General features: G+C 47.8%; 2 protein-coding genes across 5 annotated transcripts in view; one reads left to right on the forward strand and one right to left on the reverse strand.

Moving 5' to 3' along the window:
- Positions 1–710: 710 nt before the first annotated feature.
- On the reverse strand, positions 711–16378 carry LOC138436378 (uncharacterized). The gene is made up of 3 exons (XM_069581980.1): positions 16219–16378; positions 14828–15878; positions 711–4206 (listed from the first exon to the last, which is right to left on the reverse strand). Exons 1-3 carry the CDS (start codon positions 16376–16378, stop codon positions 4170–4172), a joined length of 1248 nt encoding a protein of 415 aa, XP_069438081.1. The 3' UTR covers positions 711–4169.
- CHST11 (carbohydrate sulfotransferase 11) overlaps positions 14975–18303 on the forward strand; it is a 266248-nt gene continuing 262919 nt past the window's right edge. The window contains exon 1 of one of the 4 annotated variants that reach the window (XM_069585227.1): positions 14975–15799. In XM_069585227.1, coding sequence (XP_069441328.1) covers positions 15697–15799 — 103 coding nt within the window. In that variant the 5' untranslated portion in view covers positions 14975–15696. Of the gene's footprint in view, positions 15815–18303 lie in introns of all 4 variants that reach the window. The other 3 variants (XM_069585225.1, XM_069585226.1, XM_069585224.1) reach the window with 3 other exon arrangements.

Here is an 18303-nt window from a genome sequence, read left to right on the forward strand (position 1 = left end):
AAGAAACATGAAATTATAGTGTTGGAAAGGCACTTTCTGATCCAGACACCTGTCTTGAGTGAAACCCATATGGAAAATCACAGCCCATTAGAGCTGGCAAGGACTTCTGAAGTCTACTAGGCCAGTATTCCTCAGGCACTGATTTATGGAATGGCCTTGGATTTCGGGAAATTTTCCTATTTACAAAACTGTAAAATCTGAAGGTGTTTACTTTTGACTCACCTGGACAGAGACAAAAACAAACCTGACTCTCGATGGTCAAGCCAAAATCAATCTGTAAATATAATTTCTCTATAAGGATCTGTGGGGTTTTATTAAGGATAAAGAATAAAAAAGGAAAGCTTAATAAGAAATTCCTACCTCTACTGAGGAATGTAGTATACGTACTATGGGCTGCATGACTGTGTCTCTTCACAATTCATTGGCTAAAACCCTTATCCCCAATATGACAGTATTTGGAGGCAGGGCCTCGGGAGATAATCAGGTCTTGAGGGTAAAGCCCTTGTGATGGGTTCTCAGTCCCTTCTCTCCCCTTTGTCACGACAAGGCAAGAAGAGATCTCTCTACAGCTGCAAGGTGGGCTCTCCTCCCGTCACTGTCAGCCTCCAGAACTGAGAAACGCTTGTGGTTTAAGCCACCCAGTGGATGGTAATTTTGTCATAGCAACCTGAACTAAGACAATATGCTCACACACATACACACACTTATATAGAACTATGCAATTTTAATGAGCAGTGATCAAGAATTTAGATATTGTAGCATTCCAAGTCTCACTGAAAGATAAGGAGGGACTTCCCTAGCGGCCCAGTGGCTAAGACTCCATGCTCCCAATGCAGGGGCCAGGGTTCAATCCCTGGTCAGGGAACTAGATCCCACATGCCACAATTAAGAGTTTGCATGCCTCAACAAAGATTGAAGATCCTGCATGCTGCAACTAGGATCCAGCACAGCCAAATAAAATAAAATAAATATTAAAAAAAGAAAGATATAATAAACTGAGGCCACCAAACACCTACACTCAGCACATCTAGTCTCCTGATCTGGGTGTGTGGAGGAGGACTCAAGTGACACCAAGAAGCATAGGGGAAAGGGCCTGGGTCAGGGGTCCCTAAGACCAGCCCAACCTTGAAAACTCACTAGGAGGGCTTATAGGAGTCATCGTGTATTATATTCATGGCTGTGACTTATTACAGTGAATGGGTACAAAGCAAAGGCAGCAAAGGCAGCAAAGGGCAAAGGCATAAGGGAGCCAGGTCAGCAAAGGAGGCTGGAGGAAACCAGGTGCAAGAGTCCAGAGCCTCCTCCCCGTGGAGTCACACAGGATGCTCTCAACTCACTTTAGCAATGAGTGTGACAACACGTGTGAAGCAGTGGCTATCAAGGAAGTTCCCTGAGCCTAGGAGTTCTGGGACCTTACTGGGGCCAGTCATGTAGGGATCCTTTGTAGCAAAACTCCAGACTTCCAGAAGGAAGGCAGGGGTTCTGCGTAAACTACATGGTGAATACAAAGAGTTTCAGAGAACCACTGTTGTCCATTCTGGGGATGTTGAGAGCCCTCTATGGATCCAGGTTCCCAGATGCCAGCCAAGGGCTACCCTTGCAAACAGTCTCAGGTGGGCTACGTTAACTCTTTTCTGCACAGGGCCTCTGATCCATGTGTCTTCTCTGGATCAGTGGCCACTGCATCATTATAGATTCTAGGTTCGGCCGGAGGTAACTAGCTTTCTTTCTTTTTAAATTTTTGGCTGCACTTTAAGGCATGTGGAACCTTCGCTCTTTGACCAGGGATTGAACCTGCATCTCCTGCACTGGAAGGTGGAGTCTTAACTACTGGACCGCCTGGGAAGTCTGTGAATTGCTTGCTGAAGCCATGCATATCCCACGCAGGCCACCTCATCAGCCAGACATGTCCTTCCACCAATGCCATGACCCTGTGCTGAATGTGGCTGTAGGGGAACTTCTTGCCTCCCTCCCCTCCAAGTTACTTATGGAAAGAATGGCATGACCTCCTCCCTCTGCTCAGAGTCTGATATGCCCCTTGGGTCTGATCATTCATCTCTGGCTGGGTCCCAAGGTGGAGGTGGGAACGGGTGGCTCCTCTTGTCTTCAAGGTCACAACATCCTACGAGGAGTAAACTCTAGAATCGGGGCGACCAGGCCTGGTGGTTGTTAATGGTTAATGGGAGCTAAAGAAATAGTCTTTTTAACTCCCTTGGTAATCCTGGCTCCCAATACTGCTTCATGCCTCAGAGCTGATGAGTGATCTTTTTGCTTTAGATGAGACCTTTCCTTCTGTGAGGAGACCCTGAGGCATTATTGTTGCTGTTGTTCAGTCGCTAAGTCATGTACAATTCGTTGTGACCCCATGGGCTCCCCTGTCCTTCACTATCTCCCAGAGTTTGCTCTAATTCCCGTCCATTGAGTCAGTGATGCTATCTAACCATCTCATCTTCTGCCACCCTTCTCCTCCTGCCCTCAAACTTTCCTAGCATCAGGATCTTTTCCAATGAGTTGGCTCTTCACATTAGGTGGTCAAAGTGTTGGGAGCTTCAGCTTTAGCACGAGTCCTTCCAATGAATATTCAGGACTGATTTCCTTTAGGATTGACTGGTTTGTTCTTCTTGCTGTCTCAAGAGTCTTCTCTAGCACCCCAATTCGAAAGCATTAATTCGTCAGTACTCAGTCTTCTTTATGGACCAACTCTCACATCCGTATGTGATTATAGCTTTGACTATATGGACTTTTGTTGGCAAAGTGATGTCTCTGCTTTTCAATATGCTGTCTAGGTTCGTCATAGCTTTCCTTCCAAGGAGCGTCTTTTAATTTCATGGCTGCAGCTACGGTCCAGGTTATTTTGGAGCCCAAGAAAATAAGATCTGTTTCTGCTTCCACACTTTCCTCTACATCCTCGCATTTCCTTTCTGAAAAATCATCTGCATTTGTACGATGTTCACAATGTAAATATGCTTTTATGAATATTGTGTCACAACAACTCAGCCACTGAGGTAAGCGTATTCATTGCACAGGTAAACTGAGACTGAAAGAAGACTCATTCATGGGCAGAGCTTGAATTTGAACTTATGTCTTTAGACTTGATGTCCAGTAAACTTCCTTTTAAAAAATTTTTTACTATTTATTTGGCTGCACTGGGACTTAGTTTTGACATGCAGGATTTTTAGTTGCAGCATGCAGACTCTTTGTTATGGCATGTAGAGTCTAGTTCCCAACCAGAAATTGAACCTGGAGCTCCTGCATTGGGAGCTTGGAATCTTCTCCATTGGACCACCAGTGAAGTCCCTAGTAAACTTCTGACCTACATGACATTCCTTGCTGGCCAGAGCCAACTTTACTGACATTTGTATGCTGTGGACAAGTACAGATGTAGTTAAAAAAAAGGAATCTTTTCTTTCCTGTCCACAATGATAGTCCGAGTAATGGTCCACAAAGATGTCCAATCCTAATCTCTGGAACCCATAAATATATAACCTTAGATAGCAACAGGAACTTTGCAAATGTGACTAAGTTAATGATTTTGAGATGGGAAGATCATTCTGATTATCTGGGTGGACTCAGATAATAAGGCCTTATTAAGAGGGAGACAAAAGTGTCAGAGTCAGAGAGAGAGATATTGGAAGATGTCATGCAGAGGCTTTGAAGGTAGAGGACAAGGCTACAAGCTAAGGAATGCAAGTGGCTTCCAAAAGTTAGAGAAGGCAAAGAAACACATTCTTCCTAGAGCTTCCAGAACTGACACAGCCCTGATGACACTTTGATTTTAGCCCACTGAGACTGACTTCCCACTTTTGACCTCCAGAGCTGTACGATGATAAATCTGTGTTATTTTAAGCCACTAAATTTTTGGAAATTTGTTACAGAAGCAGTGGGAAATGAATACATCTGGCATCCTGTCCTGTAGCAGAATCCATCTTGGCCTCTTGCGGGTGGTGGCCTCTGGGGACCCCCTTGCCGCCACTCTTGCTTCTTGTGGTGTGGGTGGGACTGATCTCATATCTGGCTCCAGGATGAACATACTATCCAGAGCTGGCCGACGAGAACACCATGATCTCTGTCCCAGTGACAGGTGACCGTAGCCGGGCCCAGCCAAATGAAGCACTGGACACTTGCTGGAGCTGTTTAGGAGGCAGGCACTTCTCACAGGGGATGCAGTGCTAAAGGAGGTAAGCCTGGAGCTTACCTGGTGGCCACCTGAAAATGAGAACCACACACAGGTGAGCAGGCGGAATGCTGCAAAGAGACACTATCCTTAAGACATGTCTTCAAACCTTGAATCCACTCATGCCTAAAGCTGGCTTTGCCCCTTGAAGTTCCCTTTTGGTTAACGCTGGTTGGAATTGGATTTCTGACTCCCAGTGTCTCTGACTAATACAATTGCTTGGTCAGGAGTCACTTAAATGGTATCATTAGATGATTGATTTTGGTGAAGATCAACTCTATTGAGCGTAATCTAGTACTACTCAAGAGGAGGTGTGTTCTTGTCTAAATGGTATTGACGTTACAGTTAAAACCAGGGAGAAGAGATGGCTCCTTCCCCACCCGCCTAGAGATTGTTACCACTGAGAGTTACTACCGGAGTCCTTTTACTTGAGTGTGTGTGTTAGTCGTTCAGTCATGTTGGACTCTTTTTGCGACCCCATGGACTGTAGTCCACTAGGCCCCTCTGTCCATGAGATTCTCCAGGCAAGAATACTGGAGTGGGTAGCCATTCCCTTCTCCGGGGGATCTTCCCAACCCGAGGACTGAACCTGGGTCTCCTACACTGGCAGGCAGATTCTTTATCATCTCAGCCACCAGGAAAGCCCTTTTACTCAACATATCCTAACAAACAGTTATCTGAATACTGCATTTCTCTGGCTTTATCTCAGGTGCCTAGAGTCCCAGGGAAGGCGAGTGACTTGTTTTAAGCCACATGATCAGTTGGTGGCTGACCTCAGAGATGAGAACTCCTGCCTGAGTCAAGGCACTGCACTCTCTGAGGCATAATCCTTCTGCTCCCTTGGCTCTGAAAACTCACACCCTGCTGTGCGCAGTTAGTCCTTGCTGCTTTCCCTTGCTGATCAGCATTCTTGGTTTCATTTTCAGAGCCCTGGGTTTATCATTATTATAATGAGATTATTTAACATCTTGAATATTAAAAATTTGACTTCACAGAATAAGATTTGTGTTCCAAGGTGTTTGTTGTCTGCCAGTGCCCAACATTCAACTTGCTCTTTTTTGAGAAACATCATTTTGAGGGTGATACACCCCGCTCCCACTCCTGGTAGAGGTCATGTATAAAAGGATCTCTGTTTGAGTTCCAATTATTATGGCACTGACCTGATCCAACTACAGGAATCTGGAAATATCAGGTTTCAATTCAACCCGCCCCAGAATCTTAAAGGTTGCTTAGTCCCATCTTTAAATTTAAATTCTTTAAATCATAAATTTTTCCTATAATTTAAAGATGTCTTTTTAGGGAGTTCTTTGGTAGCCTAGTGGTTAGGATTCTGGGCTTTCACGGCTGTGGCCTGAGTTCAATTCCTGGTCAGGGAACTGAGATCCTGCAAGCTGAGGTGTAGCCAGGAAATAAACTAATTAATTAAAAAAATACTTGAAGATGTCCTTTTAAAATTAAGACAATTTGGTAGAGCAATTCAAGGTGCACAGCAAAAGTGAGGGAAAGTAGAGATTTCTCATACGCTTGCCCCAGCTCATGCACAACCTGCCTGATGGAACATTTATCACAACTGATGAAGTTGTATTGACACATTATAATCATCCAAAGTCCATAGTTTCCATGAGGGTTTGCTCACCATTATGGTATCATACAGAGTGCCTCAGTGCCCTAAAAATCCTCCATGTTCCAACTATTCATTCCTCCCTCCCCCTAATCCCTGGCAACCACTGATCATTTTACTCTTTCCATAGTTTTGCCTTTTCCAGAATGTCATATAGCTAGACTCATACAGTGATTTGGTTTTTTTTCACTTAGAAATACACATCATTCCTTGCATTTTCCCATGGAGAAAGTGAGCTTTGAAAAGTCAAGTATGTGTCAATCAAAGTTCTTGGTTAAAGGCAACTACTCTGCTGGCTAAGAAGATCATGAATATTTTAAAGACTGTTCAGTAGCTCACAGGGATCAAGGAGGTCAGAGAAGCAGAGAGCTGTCTCTTCAACTAGAACCAAGTCCTTAGGGGCCGCTCCAGTAAAGACATCGCTATCACTGTTTGTAGTGGGTTGTAGCAGGGCTGGTGGCTGTCATACATCGTGCGTTATACGTAACTGCACTTGGTACCTCAGCCCCACTGCTAGGATAAAGGGCACCTGTGCTCCCGAGGGGGTTGTTCAAAGGGAAGCGTATCATATCATACAAACCTTTGCTACTCTGCTACATGAATATGGCATCTTTTTGTTTTGGTTTGCTTCTCTTAAATTATTGAGTTTGTATCTTTCCTAGTTCTATTATCAAGTTATATTTCCTTTCTGTATGTGTGAAGAATCCTGTCCATGGATTTTGTCCATATGTCTACTGAGACTTGATGACATTATTAGTTATTCATATGAGCTCATTATATATCATAGTTTCACCCTTCATTTTTCTCTTTTTCTCTCTTTCCCTCCTTTATTCAACTTCCTTCCTCTCTCCCTCCCCCTTTCTTCCTCCTGCCTCTCTGTCTCCCTCAATGAATGTTTTCATCATGATTTTGCTTGCTGTTTAACTTTGCTCCTTTTCTTTTGATATACAGGAGTTTAGTATTTTGAAGACAAGTATGTAACAAATATTTCTCAGGCTGCCCACAAATGCAAGAGATTATTTTAGGAAAAAACATCTTTCACCCTAAATATGTATATAATTCCTCTTTTTTTGTGTCCTGACACCTCACACTACTTTTGAGTCAGTAGGTTTAGAGAGAGTCCTTTCATCTCCACCGAGGGTCATAAACAACTCTGAGAGGCATGGTTTTTCACTACACCCCAGGGCAAAAAGAAAAAAACTCAGGTGAATATTGATTGAACCAATCTTTTATGCAGACTCAACTTATCCTCCCATCTAAATGACTGTTGTAGGGTGAAAGGAGAAGGGATGTTAAACCATTATTTAAAAGTCACCGAGATTTGACCTGCACTAAGAAAGGCTGTGAAAGTGAGCATGTCCGTGAGTGCAAAGGCCAGAATCTTTGGGCTCCAAAATCACTGCAGATGGTGACTGCAGCCACGAAATCAAAAGACGCTGACTCCTTGGAAGAAAAGTTATGACCAACCTAGATAGCATATTGAAAAGCAGAGACATTACTTTGCCGACTGAGGTCCGTCTAGTCAAGGCTATGGTTTTTCCTGTGGTCATGTATGGATGTGAGAGTTGGACTGTGAAGAAGGCTGAATGCCGAAGAATTGATGCTTTTGAACTGTGGTGTTGGAGAAGACTCTTGAGAGTCCCTTGGACTGCAAGGAGATCCAACCAGTCCCTTCTGAAGGAGATCAGCCCTGGGATTTCCTTGGAAGGAATGATGCTAAAGCTGAAACTCCAGTACTTTGGCCACCTCATGCGAAGAGTTGACTCATTGGAAAAGACTCTGATGCTGGGAGGGATTGGGGGCAGGAGGAGAGGGGGACGACAGAGGATGAGATGGCTGGATGGTATCACTGACTCAATGGACGTGAGTGTAAGTGAACTCTGGGAGTTGGTGATGGACAGGGAGGCCTGGCGTGCTGCGATTCATGGGATCGCAAAGAGTCGGATACGACTGAGTGACTGAACTGAAATGAACTGAAGAAAGGCTGTGAGAGTGAGCATGTCTGTGAGTGCAAAGGCCAGAATCCAGATGACTAGTGGAAAATCTCTCCATTAACTCCTGATTGGTGGACCTCTAATTCCCCTGCATTTATATGACCTCTGCCCCCAAGCTCCCTGAAGGGCTGATCTTGATTAGATTGATCTTGATGAGAAGTCTAGGTGAGGTGCTGTTCAATGTTTGTAGTATGGATAGAGACATGGTTGATTCCACTCTGAAGTGTGGGTCTTGGTGCCACGTAATTGTGGTTCAAATCCACATCCTATAAGCCTATGACAGCGGGGCCAATGTAAGCAAGTCCCTTAATCTTTCTGAGGCTCAGTTTTATCATCTGTGTAATGGGATGTGGGGATTTCCAGGTGGTTCGGTGGTAAAGAATCCGCCTGCCAATGCAGGAGATGAGCAGATGCCGTTTGATCCCTGGGTTGGAAAGATCCCCTGGAGGAGGGCATGGCAACCCACTCCGGTATTCTTGCCTAGAAAATTCCTTGGACAGAGGAGTCTGGTGGGCTACAGTCCCTGGGGTCGCAAAGATGTGGACACGACTGAGTGGCTGACCATGCACACACAACACACGTCATGGGATGCTCACGCTGTCTTTGTGTGACTGAGATGAGGATTAGTGGTGGTGTGTGTCACATGTGAGCAGTGTCTGGCCCGGGGTAGGTAGCAACAGGAGACCATTGTAACGTATCAGGAAATTAACTGGCAAGTCCTCACGGGTCATCTGCTGCATATTTGGCAGATGTCTGTGGCGACAGGTCCCAGTGTCACTCTTCCTCAGCTTATGCAGTGTGGCCCAGGAGATGGGGTACAGCTCGCCAAATGACTCTCAAATACATGGCAGTGCTGAATTATAGTGTACTCATGCGTGCTCAGTTGTGTCTGACTCTTTGTGACCTAATGGGCTGTAGCCCACCAGGCTTCTCTGTCCATGGAATACTCCAGGCAAGAACACTGGAGTGGGTTTGCCCAGAGGATCCTCCCAACCCAAGGATCAAACCCATGTCTCCTGTGTCTCCTGCATTGACAGGCAGATTCTTGACCACTGAGCCACCTGGGAAGCCTGCTGAATTATAGAAGAGGGGTCTAACACAAGCAGGAAGAGATCTCCCTAGGCTGAAGTAAGTAAAGAAAACATCATGGAGGAAGTAGGGGTTTAATTGGGGTTTGGCGATTGAAGAAACATATTCTCCTTTTAGTAGAATGGTTTTCCCTCTGAAAATGAAAACAGTTGTACAGTTTTCCTTTTTAAAAAATAATATGTACTCTTTAAAACACTTAGAGAATACAGTAAATCAATTTAAAACAACTCAATATCCAGGAATACCTATTATTAATACTTTCTTGTATAATATATACCTTTGTTCTTATTGTTTAGTTGCTAACTTGTGTCTACTCTTTGAGACCCCCATGGACTGCAAGCTGCCAGGCTCCTCTGTCCATGGGATTTGCAGGCTATAGTCCACGGGATTTCCTAGGCAACAGTACTGGAGGGGGATGCTATTTCCTTTTCCAATAATATATACATATATATATATGTATATAAATTTATTTATATCTGTTTATCCAAAAACAGGAGCAAATATACACACTGTGTTTTAACACTGTTAACTGATTTAGTCACTTTACTTTTTAGTAACTGTAGAGTATTCCATCATATGGAGGTTTTACAGTTTGTTTGGCCAAACCCTAATTATTAGGCACTTTGGTGGTTTTAGCACAAAGTACATGAATGCTCTGACTCTCTCAACAATTATTTGGTGATATTAGACAAGTTATTGCTGGATCACTTTTCAGAAATGTTATAAAATTTGTATCAATTTATAATCACTTCCACCATCAGTATGTATGGCTTCTCTTTTCTCTGTACCCTTCCCAGCACTGGGTTTCATCAATATTTTATAATCTTTGCAGGCTGCTAGGTAAAAATCATATCATTCATTACATATGTATTTCTAGACTGCCTCGTGTCTACACTGTCATATTAGGTTTGATAAGGACATGGTCACAGTGGTTCCCAGAGCTCAGAGACCACTGGAAAATGACACATTAAATAAGTGCCCCATGAGATTTTTCAGAAATGTAACCTCATGTTTATCTGAGGACCGAGGAAGTGGCTATTCTTTTAGCCTCTGTTAACTCATGGAAGGATACAGTGACAGGGTGATTCAGGAGAGAAAGATGAACTCAGTCATGCTCTTCCGACCTCATTTCTACAGCATCCTTGGAATCCTATTATTAATGTCTCAAGGACTGCACCATGCCTATGGGGATTTATATCCTGATGTGGCATCCTTTGGGTGTACAACATTGCTTGGGGTCGTGTCCAAGGGTCCGAGGGTCTGCCAGGCCTCTTTCCTCAGTAAGGGAGGGAGAGGAGTCTCTTGGGCCTAAACTGGGAGTAAGGGCAAAGGCAGCATCAGAAAGCAAAACAATAATAGCGCCTCTCTCTTCTCTTCTTCTTCTACTCCCTCCCTTCTGTCTTCCCTCCTTCTCTATTTCCTCTTCTGTCCTTTTTCTCTTCCCTACCTTGTTCTGAAAGGCCAGGGAAGAAGAGCCTCGCTCAGAGCCATGTCAGGAGTGACCCACTTGCGTACTCGCGGTTTACCTACCTGGAGCAGGGCTGCACCCTCAGACCTCCACATGCTGTGGGCACATGGTTTCTTATTCAACTCCACAAATATTGACTGTGCTCTGGTTAACTGAGCATACTTTGTGCTGGAGGTGCCAGAGAGATGCAAAAAGGCAAAGCCCCTCCTGGGAGGGGCTAGTCTGGGGCCCCTGCCTGAGGTTGGCCTAAGACATGCCCCCCTTCCTCAAGGATGCAAAAGAACTCTCTGTCTTCCAGTGCCCTGGTCCCAGGTCTCTCTCCAGAAACTGGCACCAGTTCTGCCAGATCTGAACAAAACAGTACATTGAAGGTGTCACCTACAGGAACGGGATAGAATTCAGCCTGCAGGTACTGGTGGCCTTGGCGAGTGTCTGTGTTCACTGTGGATGGCACACACAAGTCAGAATTCTGATTTTGTATCCATTCCTTCTTCGCCTCTGAATTTTCCAAGATCATCCACACACAGAGCCTTTTCTCCTCAGCAGTTTCTAGGGGCCATTCCAGGTTTTGAAATAGACAGACCCCAACTACATTTGTACATTGTTTTACCTGGAGAGTGGGCTTCTCTGATGGCTCAGATGGTAAAGCATCTGCCTGCAATGTGGGGAGACACAGGTTTGACCTCTGGGTCAGGAAGATCCATCCCCTGGAGAAGGAAATGGCAACCCACTCCAGTACTTTAGCCTGGAAAATTCCATCAATGGAGGAGCCTGGTAGGCTACAACCCATAGGGTCACAAAGAGTTGGATAAGACTGAAGGACTTCTCTTTCCCTTTCACCTGGAGAGTGACAGTCATGCCTTACAATCAACCAAGGCTTAGCCAGGCCTTACCCTGAGGCAGTGCCGATGGGCGGAAGCTCTTGGGGTGAAAGGGAATTTAGAAAAATGATTAAATGAGGTCTGAAGAGGGATGGGAGGATTGCAGCTAGGAGGACTATTTGCCAAATGCTTTGGGCTCTCTGACTTCCTAGTCTGGGTGGGATGGGGAGCAGTGTGTGGGTAGTTCTGGCTGATGAATGGTGAGTGGAAGTGACATGTGCCTCTTCTGGGTGGGAATCACTGAATTGTGGGGGCCGGAACTTCAAGAGATCCTCTTTTCTTGGGCATTGCCAGGTTCTAGGTAGGGCTACTTCGGCTTCATCCTGTATGTGGTATTCCATGAGTTCAGCCCCTTTCACCTGATTTCGGGTGAGAAATCAGGAAAGGCTTCTTGGAAGAGGTGGTAGTTTCACCTGTCAGAACCTTATTCTTCACTGTATGTTTGGGCCTATGTGCCTGTGTGATCAGCTGTGTCTGACTCTTTGCGATCCCTTTACCTCTGTGCCACCTGGGAAGCCCATGTTTGGGTCTGTGACCCACAGTAGACATGTGGTGGAGTTAAGACCTAAGCCCTGGTTGTTCTGAGCCAGTGAAGTTAGGGCTCATTTGTTATTGTAGCATAACCTTGCCTGTTCTGAAGGCTACACTGGGAAAACAAAAAGCTTGATTTCAGAGGCAGCCTTCCACTGACCTCTCTGCGAAATTCAAAATATCAGGACTTCCCTGGTGGTATAGTCGATTGGAATCTGCCTGCCAATGCAGGGAACATAGTTTTGATCCCTGGTCTGGGAAGATTCCATATGCCAGGGAGCACCTAAGCCTGGAGCCACAATTCCTGAAGCCCAAGGGCCCCAGAGCCTGTGCTCCTCAACAAGAGGAGCCAAGGCAATGAGAAGCCTGTGCACGGCAACTAGAGAGTAGCCCCTGCTTGTCGCAGCTAGAGAAAGCCTGCATGCAGCAAGAAAGACCCACCACAGACAAAAACAAAATAAGTAATTAAAAGACAAACAGAATATCAAATCTCCTTTCTCCTCTGTTTTATCAGTCAGCATTTTCCTTTATCTGGTCAATATTTATCATGTAGCATGCATAAAAGATACCACAAAGCTTTGTAAGGAGAGGGATGGAAAGAAAGCAATGACTGTAGCTGTGGCTGGGAAGTTTATTGCAGTGTGATGAAGAGACAAGAAATTAGAACTTTTCTCTCACCTCTAACGTGCACAGAACAACAGCGTTGCAGGCCATTACCACTGACCATGACCACAGACTTTAGAGGGGATCTAATTTAACTGCCTAGTCCAAGAAAGTATCACTTCTCCATCTCAGACTTATTTGTACCTACCAGGCGCCAGTTGCTCTGCTGAGCGCTGGAGAGAAACAGAGATGAATAAAACTCAGCTTAGTAGGTACAGCGACCCAAGAGGGGTTTGGACCTGCTGCTCAGAACATAGAGGGGGAAAGAGGCTATTCCAGGTGAGAAATTGGGAAAGGCTTCTTGGAAGAGGTGGTAGTTTCACCTTCAGAACCTTATTCTTCACTGGTATGTTTGGGCCTGTGTGGCTGTGTGCTCAGCTGTGTCCAACTCTGTGATCCCATGGACTGTAGCCCACCAGGCTCCTCTGTCCGTGAGATTCTTGAGGCAAGAATACTGGAGTGGGTAGCCATTTTCTCCTCTAGGGGATCTTTTCTACCTAGGGATGGAACCTGCGTCTCCTGCATCTCCTCTGTCTTCACAGGCAGATTCTTTACCACTGCGCCACCTGGGAAGCCCATGTTTGGGTCTGTGAGAATGCAGAAATGGATTCAGGGCATGGTTCCTCATTCTTCCTCACCACATGGGCTAACTCAACCCCCACCCCCCACCCCCTACCCATCAGGGATTCCGCTTCTGACCTCCCTGTGACTTCCCAGACAGGCTTATGCGTGTCCAGGCTTTTGTATTGATACAGTGTGGTCTCTGCTCTGGGAGATGAGGGACCAATTGGGTAACCTGGAAGCAAAGCCTAGCCTGCTCTGTAAAACTAGGAATTAAATGAGAGCCTGCTATTCCAGGCCAAGCACTGCAAATGCCCATCTAGTCATGCCAACTGCAGGGATTCCCTGCCCTGGTCAAGGATGGGCGGGTGGGTGAGTAGGTCAGTTCCCATCCTGGGGCTCCTGGGGTGGAAATCACTGGGGAATGTACTGGATCTTGTTCAGCTCGACTGCCTTTATTATGCAGCTCATTTACAAGTGAGCACAAATTAATACAGTACAAACTGGCTACATAAATATTGTGCTGTAATTGATTGTCTTCTTGTAATCAAAGGCAAGGCTGCTGACTTTGTTAGTTTCTCTGCTTTGCAACTGCTGGAGGAAGACTTTGTGGGGAAGGGAACCCAGGTTGTTGAGGTGGTTTCCGCTGCATGTATCTGTCTACATGTTGTATCTCTGATGTACTGAGAGAAGGATAAGGCCCATTACATTCAGATTCAGTAAGTATCAAATGCTTGCTACATGAAAGGCAGTCAAAGACCCATTATCTTATTATTAATTGTGTTCATAGTAGTAAAGCTTTGATGAAAAAAGTGAAAGCGTTAGTTGTGTCCGACTCTTTGCCACCCCATAGACCATAGCCTGCCAGGCTCCTCTGTCTATGGGATTCTCCAGGCAAGAATACTAGAGTGGGTAGCCATTCCCTTTTCCAGGGGATCTTCCAGAGCCAGGGGTCAAAGGCAGATTCTTTACCTACTGAGCCACCAGGGAAGCCTAAAGATTTGATAATGTGTGCAAAACAGTCTTTACAATAACTTTTTCCCTGGCATATGTTATTGTTAGAATTTAAATAATCCTTTAACTTTTAAAAACATGCTGTAAATTTATAAGGAAAACAAAAGGCTGTAACAGTCTTTTCTCTTTGCTTAGGGAATTCCCAAAGGGCAGAAGAACAAGATCTTCCATTCTAGGTAGTTAGATGAGCCGACTACAGTAACCGATTTTCTCCAGCTAGTACTAGGTAGGTGACACAGTGATCCCTGCACTGTTTACCTGCATCCACCTTGACTGCTAAACAACCTAAACGCACGGAATTGGAATTTTAAAATCACTTCACACAACACAAGAAGGCAACGCCATCTTTCCATTTACCTGCCAGGCGGGCTGGTTTTTTTCCAGCAGTCAGCTGTCCTGGGAGGAGTGACTCCGTGGGGGCATCCTTTCCCATCCACCCCGCACTCGCACTTTGAGGATGTGGAGGGAGCTCTGTTCTTTGGAAAATCAGACTTCGAAAATCCACAAAACCTCCTTTGCCCTCACTGGGGATATGTGTGTGTGTGTGTATGTGTCTGTGTGACACACAGACACAGAGAAAGAGAGAGAGAGAGAGAGAGAGAGAGAGAGAGAGAGAGAGAGAGAGAGAGAGAGACTGACCCTTGCGAGTTATGCAGTTTTCCTAACCTTGACCTGAAGCCAGACGTCTTTAACTCCTTTCCAAAACGTCGCTCGCGCTGGGCTGCCATAGGAATGGGGAAAAGAAGGAAAAAGAAAAACGAAACCTCCCTATTCCGAGACTCGGGTAAAGAGCACTCGCTCCCAGGGGGCTTGGGACAACTTGCCGTCTACCTTGCCCAGGGCTTTGAAATCAGCACAAACCGCCGGACCCCTTCGCGCTTCGCGTGCGGGACCCGAATCCCGCCACTTCCCTCTTCACACGCCGGCAGGAGGGGGTGGCGGCACCGAGGCGATTTTATTCGTATGTTTTTCCTCCGGGTTTTGTCATGGAAACGCTGACACACAAGCTCCAGACGGCGGCCGGCCGGACCCGGGACTGAGGGCCTTTGGGACCCTGCGGAGCGCGGCGCGCACTCCCCGGGAAACAGCTGGACGCGACCAAATCCCGGGTAGGGGCGGGGGGGGCGAGACGCTCCGCCCCGACGCTCCGGTCCCGCCCTCCGCCCGGCTCTCCGCAGGCGCCCTCCCCTCGCCCGGGGCTGCGAGTTGCTTTTGGTAAAACCCAGCCCCGAAATATATAGATCATTGGAGCGCAATGAAGTAGCCTTTGGAGAGGAGGGAGGGGGCCGGTCCGACAGCCACAGCGGCCAGCGCAGCGGCAGCGGCGGCGGCGGCGGCACCACCATCAGCATCACCGCTCGCACCCCAGTCGCCCGGCCCGTGAGGAGGCAGCGGCGGCCGCCGGCGGGAGCGGAGGCGGCGGCGGCGGAGAGGCGAGGAGGAGCCGCGGGAGGAGCAACGGCGCGCAGCCGGCGGGTCCACGCATCTCCGCACTTCCAGAGCAACTCCGGCGCCTTCCACACCCCTGCCCGGGGCTGGGGGCTCCGAGAGCAGCCGCGAAGCCAACCCCTATCCTCCCAGCGATCCTTGCCCAGCCCTGTCCTGCGTCTCCCGGGCTCCGCTCCGCGCCGCGGGGTCCCCGCTCCTGCGCTCCGGGAGCGCCTCCCGGACACCCGGGTTCCCGTAGCCAGGACAAAGCCATGAAGCCGGCGCTGTTGGAAGTGATGAGGATGAACAGAATTTGCCGGATGGTGCTGGCCACTTGCTTGGGATCCTTTATCCTGGTCATCTTCTATTTCCAAAGTATGTTGCACCCAGGTAGGGGGCGCGTTAGCGTGGTTTTGTTGGATATTTTCTTCTTTCTCGTGCTCTCGCTCCCTCGCTCACCGTGGCTGGTTTCTGACTCTTCCAACCTTACCTCTTCTCTCTGGGCCACCTCGGGGTTCCTTGCTGACCGGATCTGCCCGGATCCCTGAGTCAGGCTGGGGAGAAAAGATATACTCCTTCCTCTTCTTCCTCCCAACTCCAGGCTGGAGGATGGGACCAGAGGGGCGGTAGATTTTTTTTTTTTTCTTTGTGTCTCTTGTCTGTCTGCGAGGTAGCAGAGCAAGGTAGAGGTTGTGGGAAGCTCCTGGGGGTGGAGGATCAGTTTGAAGAGAACGAAACTCCCTCCTCGCTTCTGCCGAGATCCGAGGTTGAAAGAGGCGCCGGGAGCCAGTCACCCCGCTCCCCAGAGAGCTGCCTCTTCCTGGTGGGGGACCGGGGACGAAGGGTGAGCGCCGGGCGAGGTTGCTCGTCTGGCCCCGAGCTTGAGGCTCCCACGTGTGCGAGTTTCGGCGCCGCGCCGAGCAGGTGGAGGGAGATTTTGGGGGTGCCCGACATTGCCCCCCGCACCAGCTGGGGTTGGGTCCCGGCGCCGGCTTCTAGCCCCCGGTGCGCGGCTCCGCATTGACCTTGCGGCTAGTGCCACGGGGCCTGCTCCCTCCCTCACAGAGCGGCTCGCGACCCTGTGCTGGGGGGTACTCAGAGCCTCGGTATCGCGCCGCTTTAGTTTGGGAGGAAACTTTGGTCGGTTCTGGGCTGACCGTCAGTTGCACCCCCCACACACACACCCCGCCCCCCACTCGTGGGTTCTGAGCATCCGGAATCCCCCGGAGCTCGCCGGGCCGTGCGCGAAGGAAACCCGCCATGATCCCTACCCCGCGCCTCCCCGCAGTCCCTGGTGGGTTAAACAAGTTCCACACCTGAAATCTGGACTCGGAGAGGGACGAGGCTGCCCCTTCCGAGGGGCGGGAAGGAAAGTTTGAGAGGGACGGGCGGCCTGGAGCGCGGTGGCCCCCGGATCGCAGCTCCACTCCGAAGCCCAACAGGTAAAACCTTCCCGAGAAGCTTCCGGGAAAACGGGCATCTCGCAGTGGAGTTCTGATCTTCCATGCCCTGGCCCCTAGCAGGCCCCCTCTGGACCACATGGGCTCCCAAATCTACCAATCTCGTCTCCCAGTTGCCTTTCTCAGTATAGTCATGGCAATAATTTGCTTTTATGATTGCAAGGAGGGAGCTGGAAGCCCATTTCCTTCCAGGGCTATAGAGTTATGTTCTGCTTTCTGTGTGTATCTGACCCAGAGGCAGCGCCAAATTCATCTAGCCTGCTTTGGGTGGTGGCACAGGACCAAAGCTGTTCTTTCCATCAAACTTGGGGATTCCTTGACAGCTTCGACAGAACGGTCCCTCTGCCTGGCTGGGCCTGGAGGAGTTGTTAAGGCGGCCCCTTGGCCAAGAGTAAGGTCTCAGTCTGGTGTGGCCTGACACTACCACATGTAACCTCAGGACGTTGGAGCTAGCCTGGTAAAGGGTGGCTTTTGTTTGCAGCTAGGTATTTTTAGTTTCATGTCAGCAAACTGCAGCGGTGTTTGTCTCCTCACCCAAACCAGTGGTTGTGAAACTTCATAGGGAATTTAAAAATGGACCTGGCTTGCTTGCTGGCAGCCAGGCAGTGGTTGCGATGGGCAGGACCAGACAGACTGCTGTGTCCTGGGCCAGGCTCCGCCCGGAGGGCTGGGGGACTGGGTGGTGTGCAAATACACTGGGGGCCCAACAGCTCAAACAAAGAGCTGAATGATTTGGTCTAGACACTACAGATGTGTTTAGGCCACTTAAGTTTTGCCTGGACCGAACGTGCCGGGTAGTTCTCTGTGGAAATGCCTGGGACAGTGAGGTGTTAGTCTCCAGCAGGAATGTGCTATAACTTATCTGTACCTGTTAGTTGTCCAGGGAGATACTAACTAGTGAGACTGTTGCTGCCCATGATTTTCAAGCATCCTATGTTTCTCTTACCCTGTGTTAGATTTAGGAAATAACTTTCCAGCCAGGGATACCAGGAAGAAATTTCCAACTTGTAACTGACACTTTGTGAAAATTTCCAGCCCTAGTTGGAATATTAAGTTGGCTTGAAAGTGGTGTTAGCTGCTTTCAGTCTGGCTTTTCGGTACCAGGGACAGAAGCTTTGCCAAGGCTTTCCAGATAAGGATTTGCCATCCTTGACCCTCTGCTCTCAACCTTGGCTTCCCTTCCTGGTCCCACTTCCAACCCCCAAATGGCATTTGTGGATTATTTGCTTATATGAGTATACTCATCTGTTATTTTCTGCCAGTCTATACCAAAGACTACTTTCAATATGTTCTATTGAATGTAGAACTGTATTGGTCTGCATTCAACTGAAAGGTCTTCCTTATTTTGAATTATGTATAATTGTTTCACTGTTCCATGAAAACTCCATGCCAATAGTTTATTATGATATGGGACATAAA

Source organism: Ovis canadensis, chromosome 3, assembly GCF_042477335.2.
Source record: "Ovis canadensis isolate MfBH-ARS-UI-01 breed Bighorn chromosome 3, ARS-UI_OviCan_v2, whole genome shotgun sequence".
NCBI classification, from domain to species: Eukaryota; Metazoa; Chordata; class Mammalia; order Artiodactyla; family Bovidae; genus Ovis; species Ovis canadensis.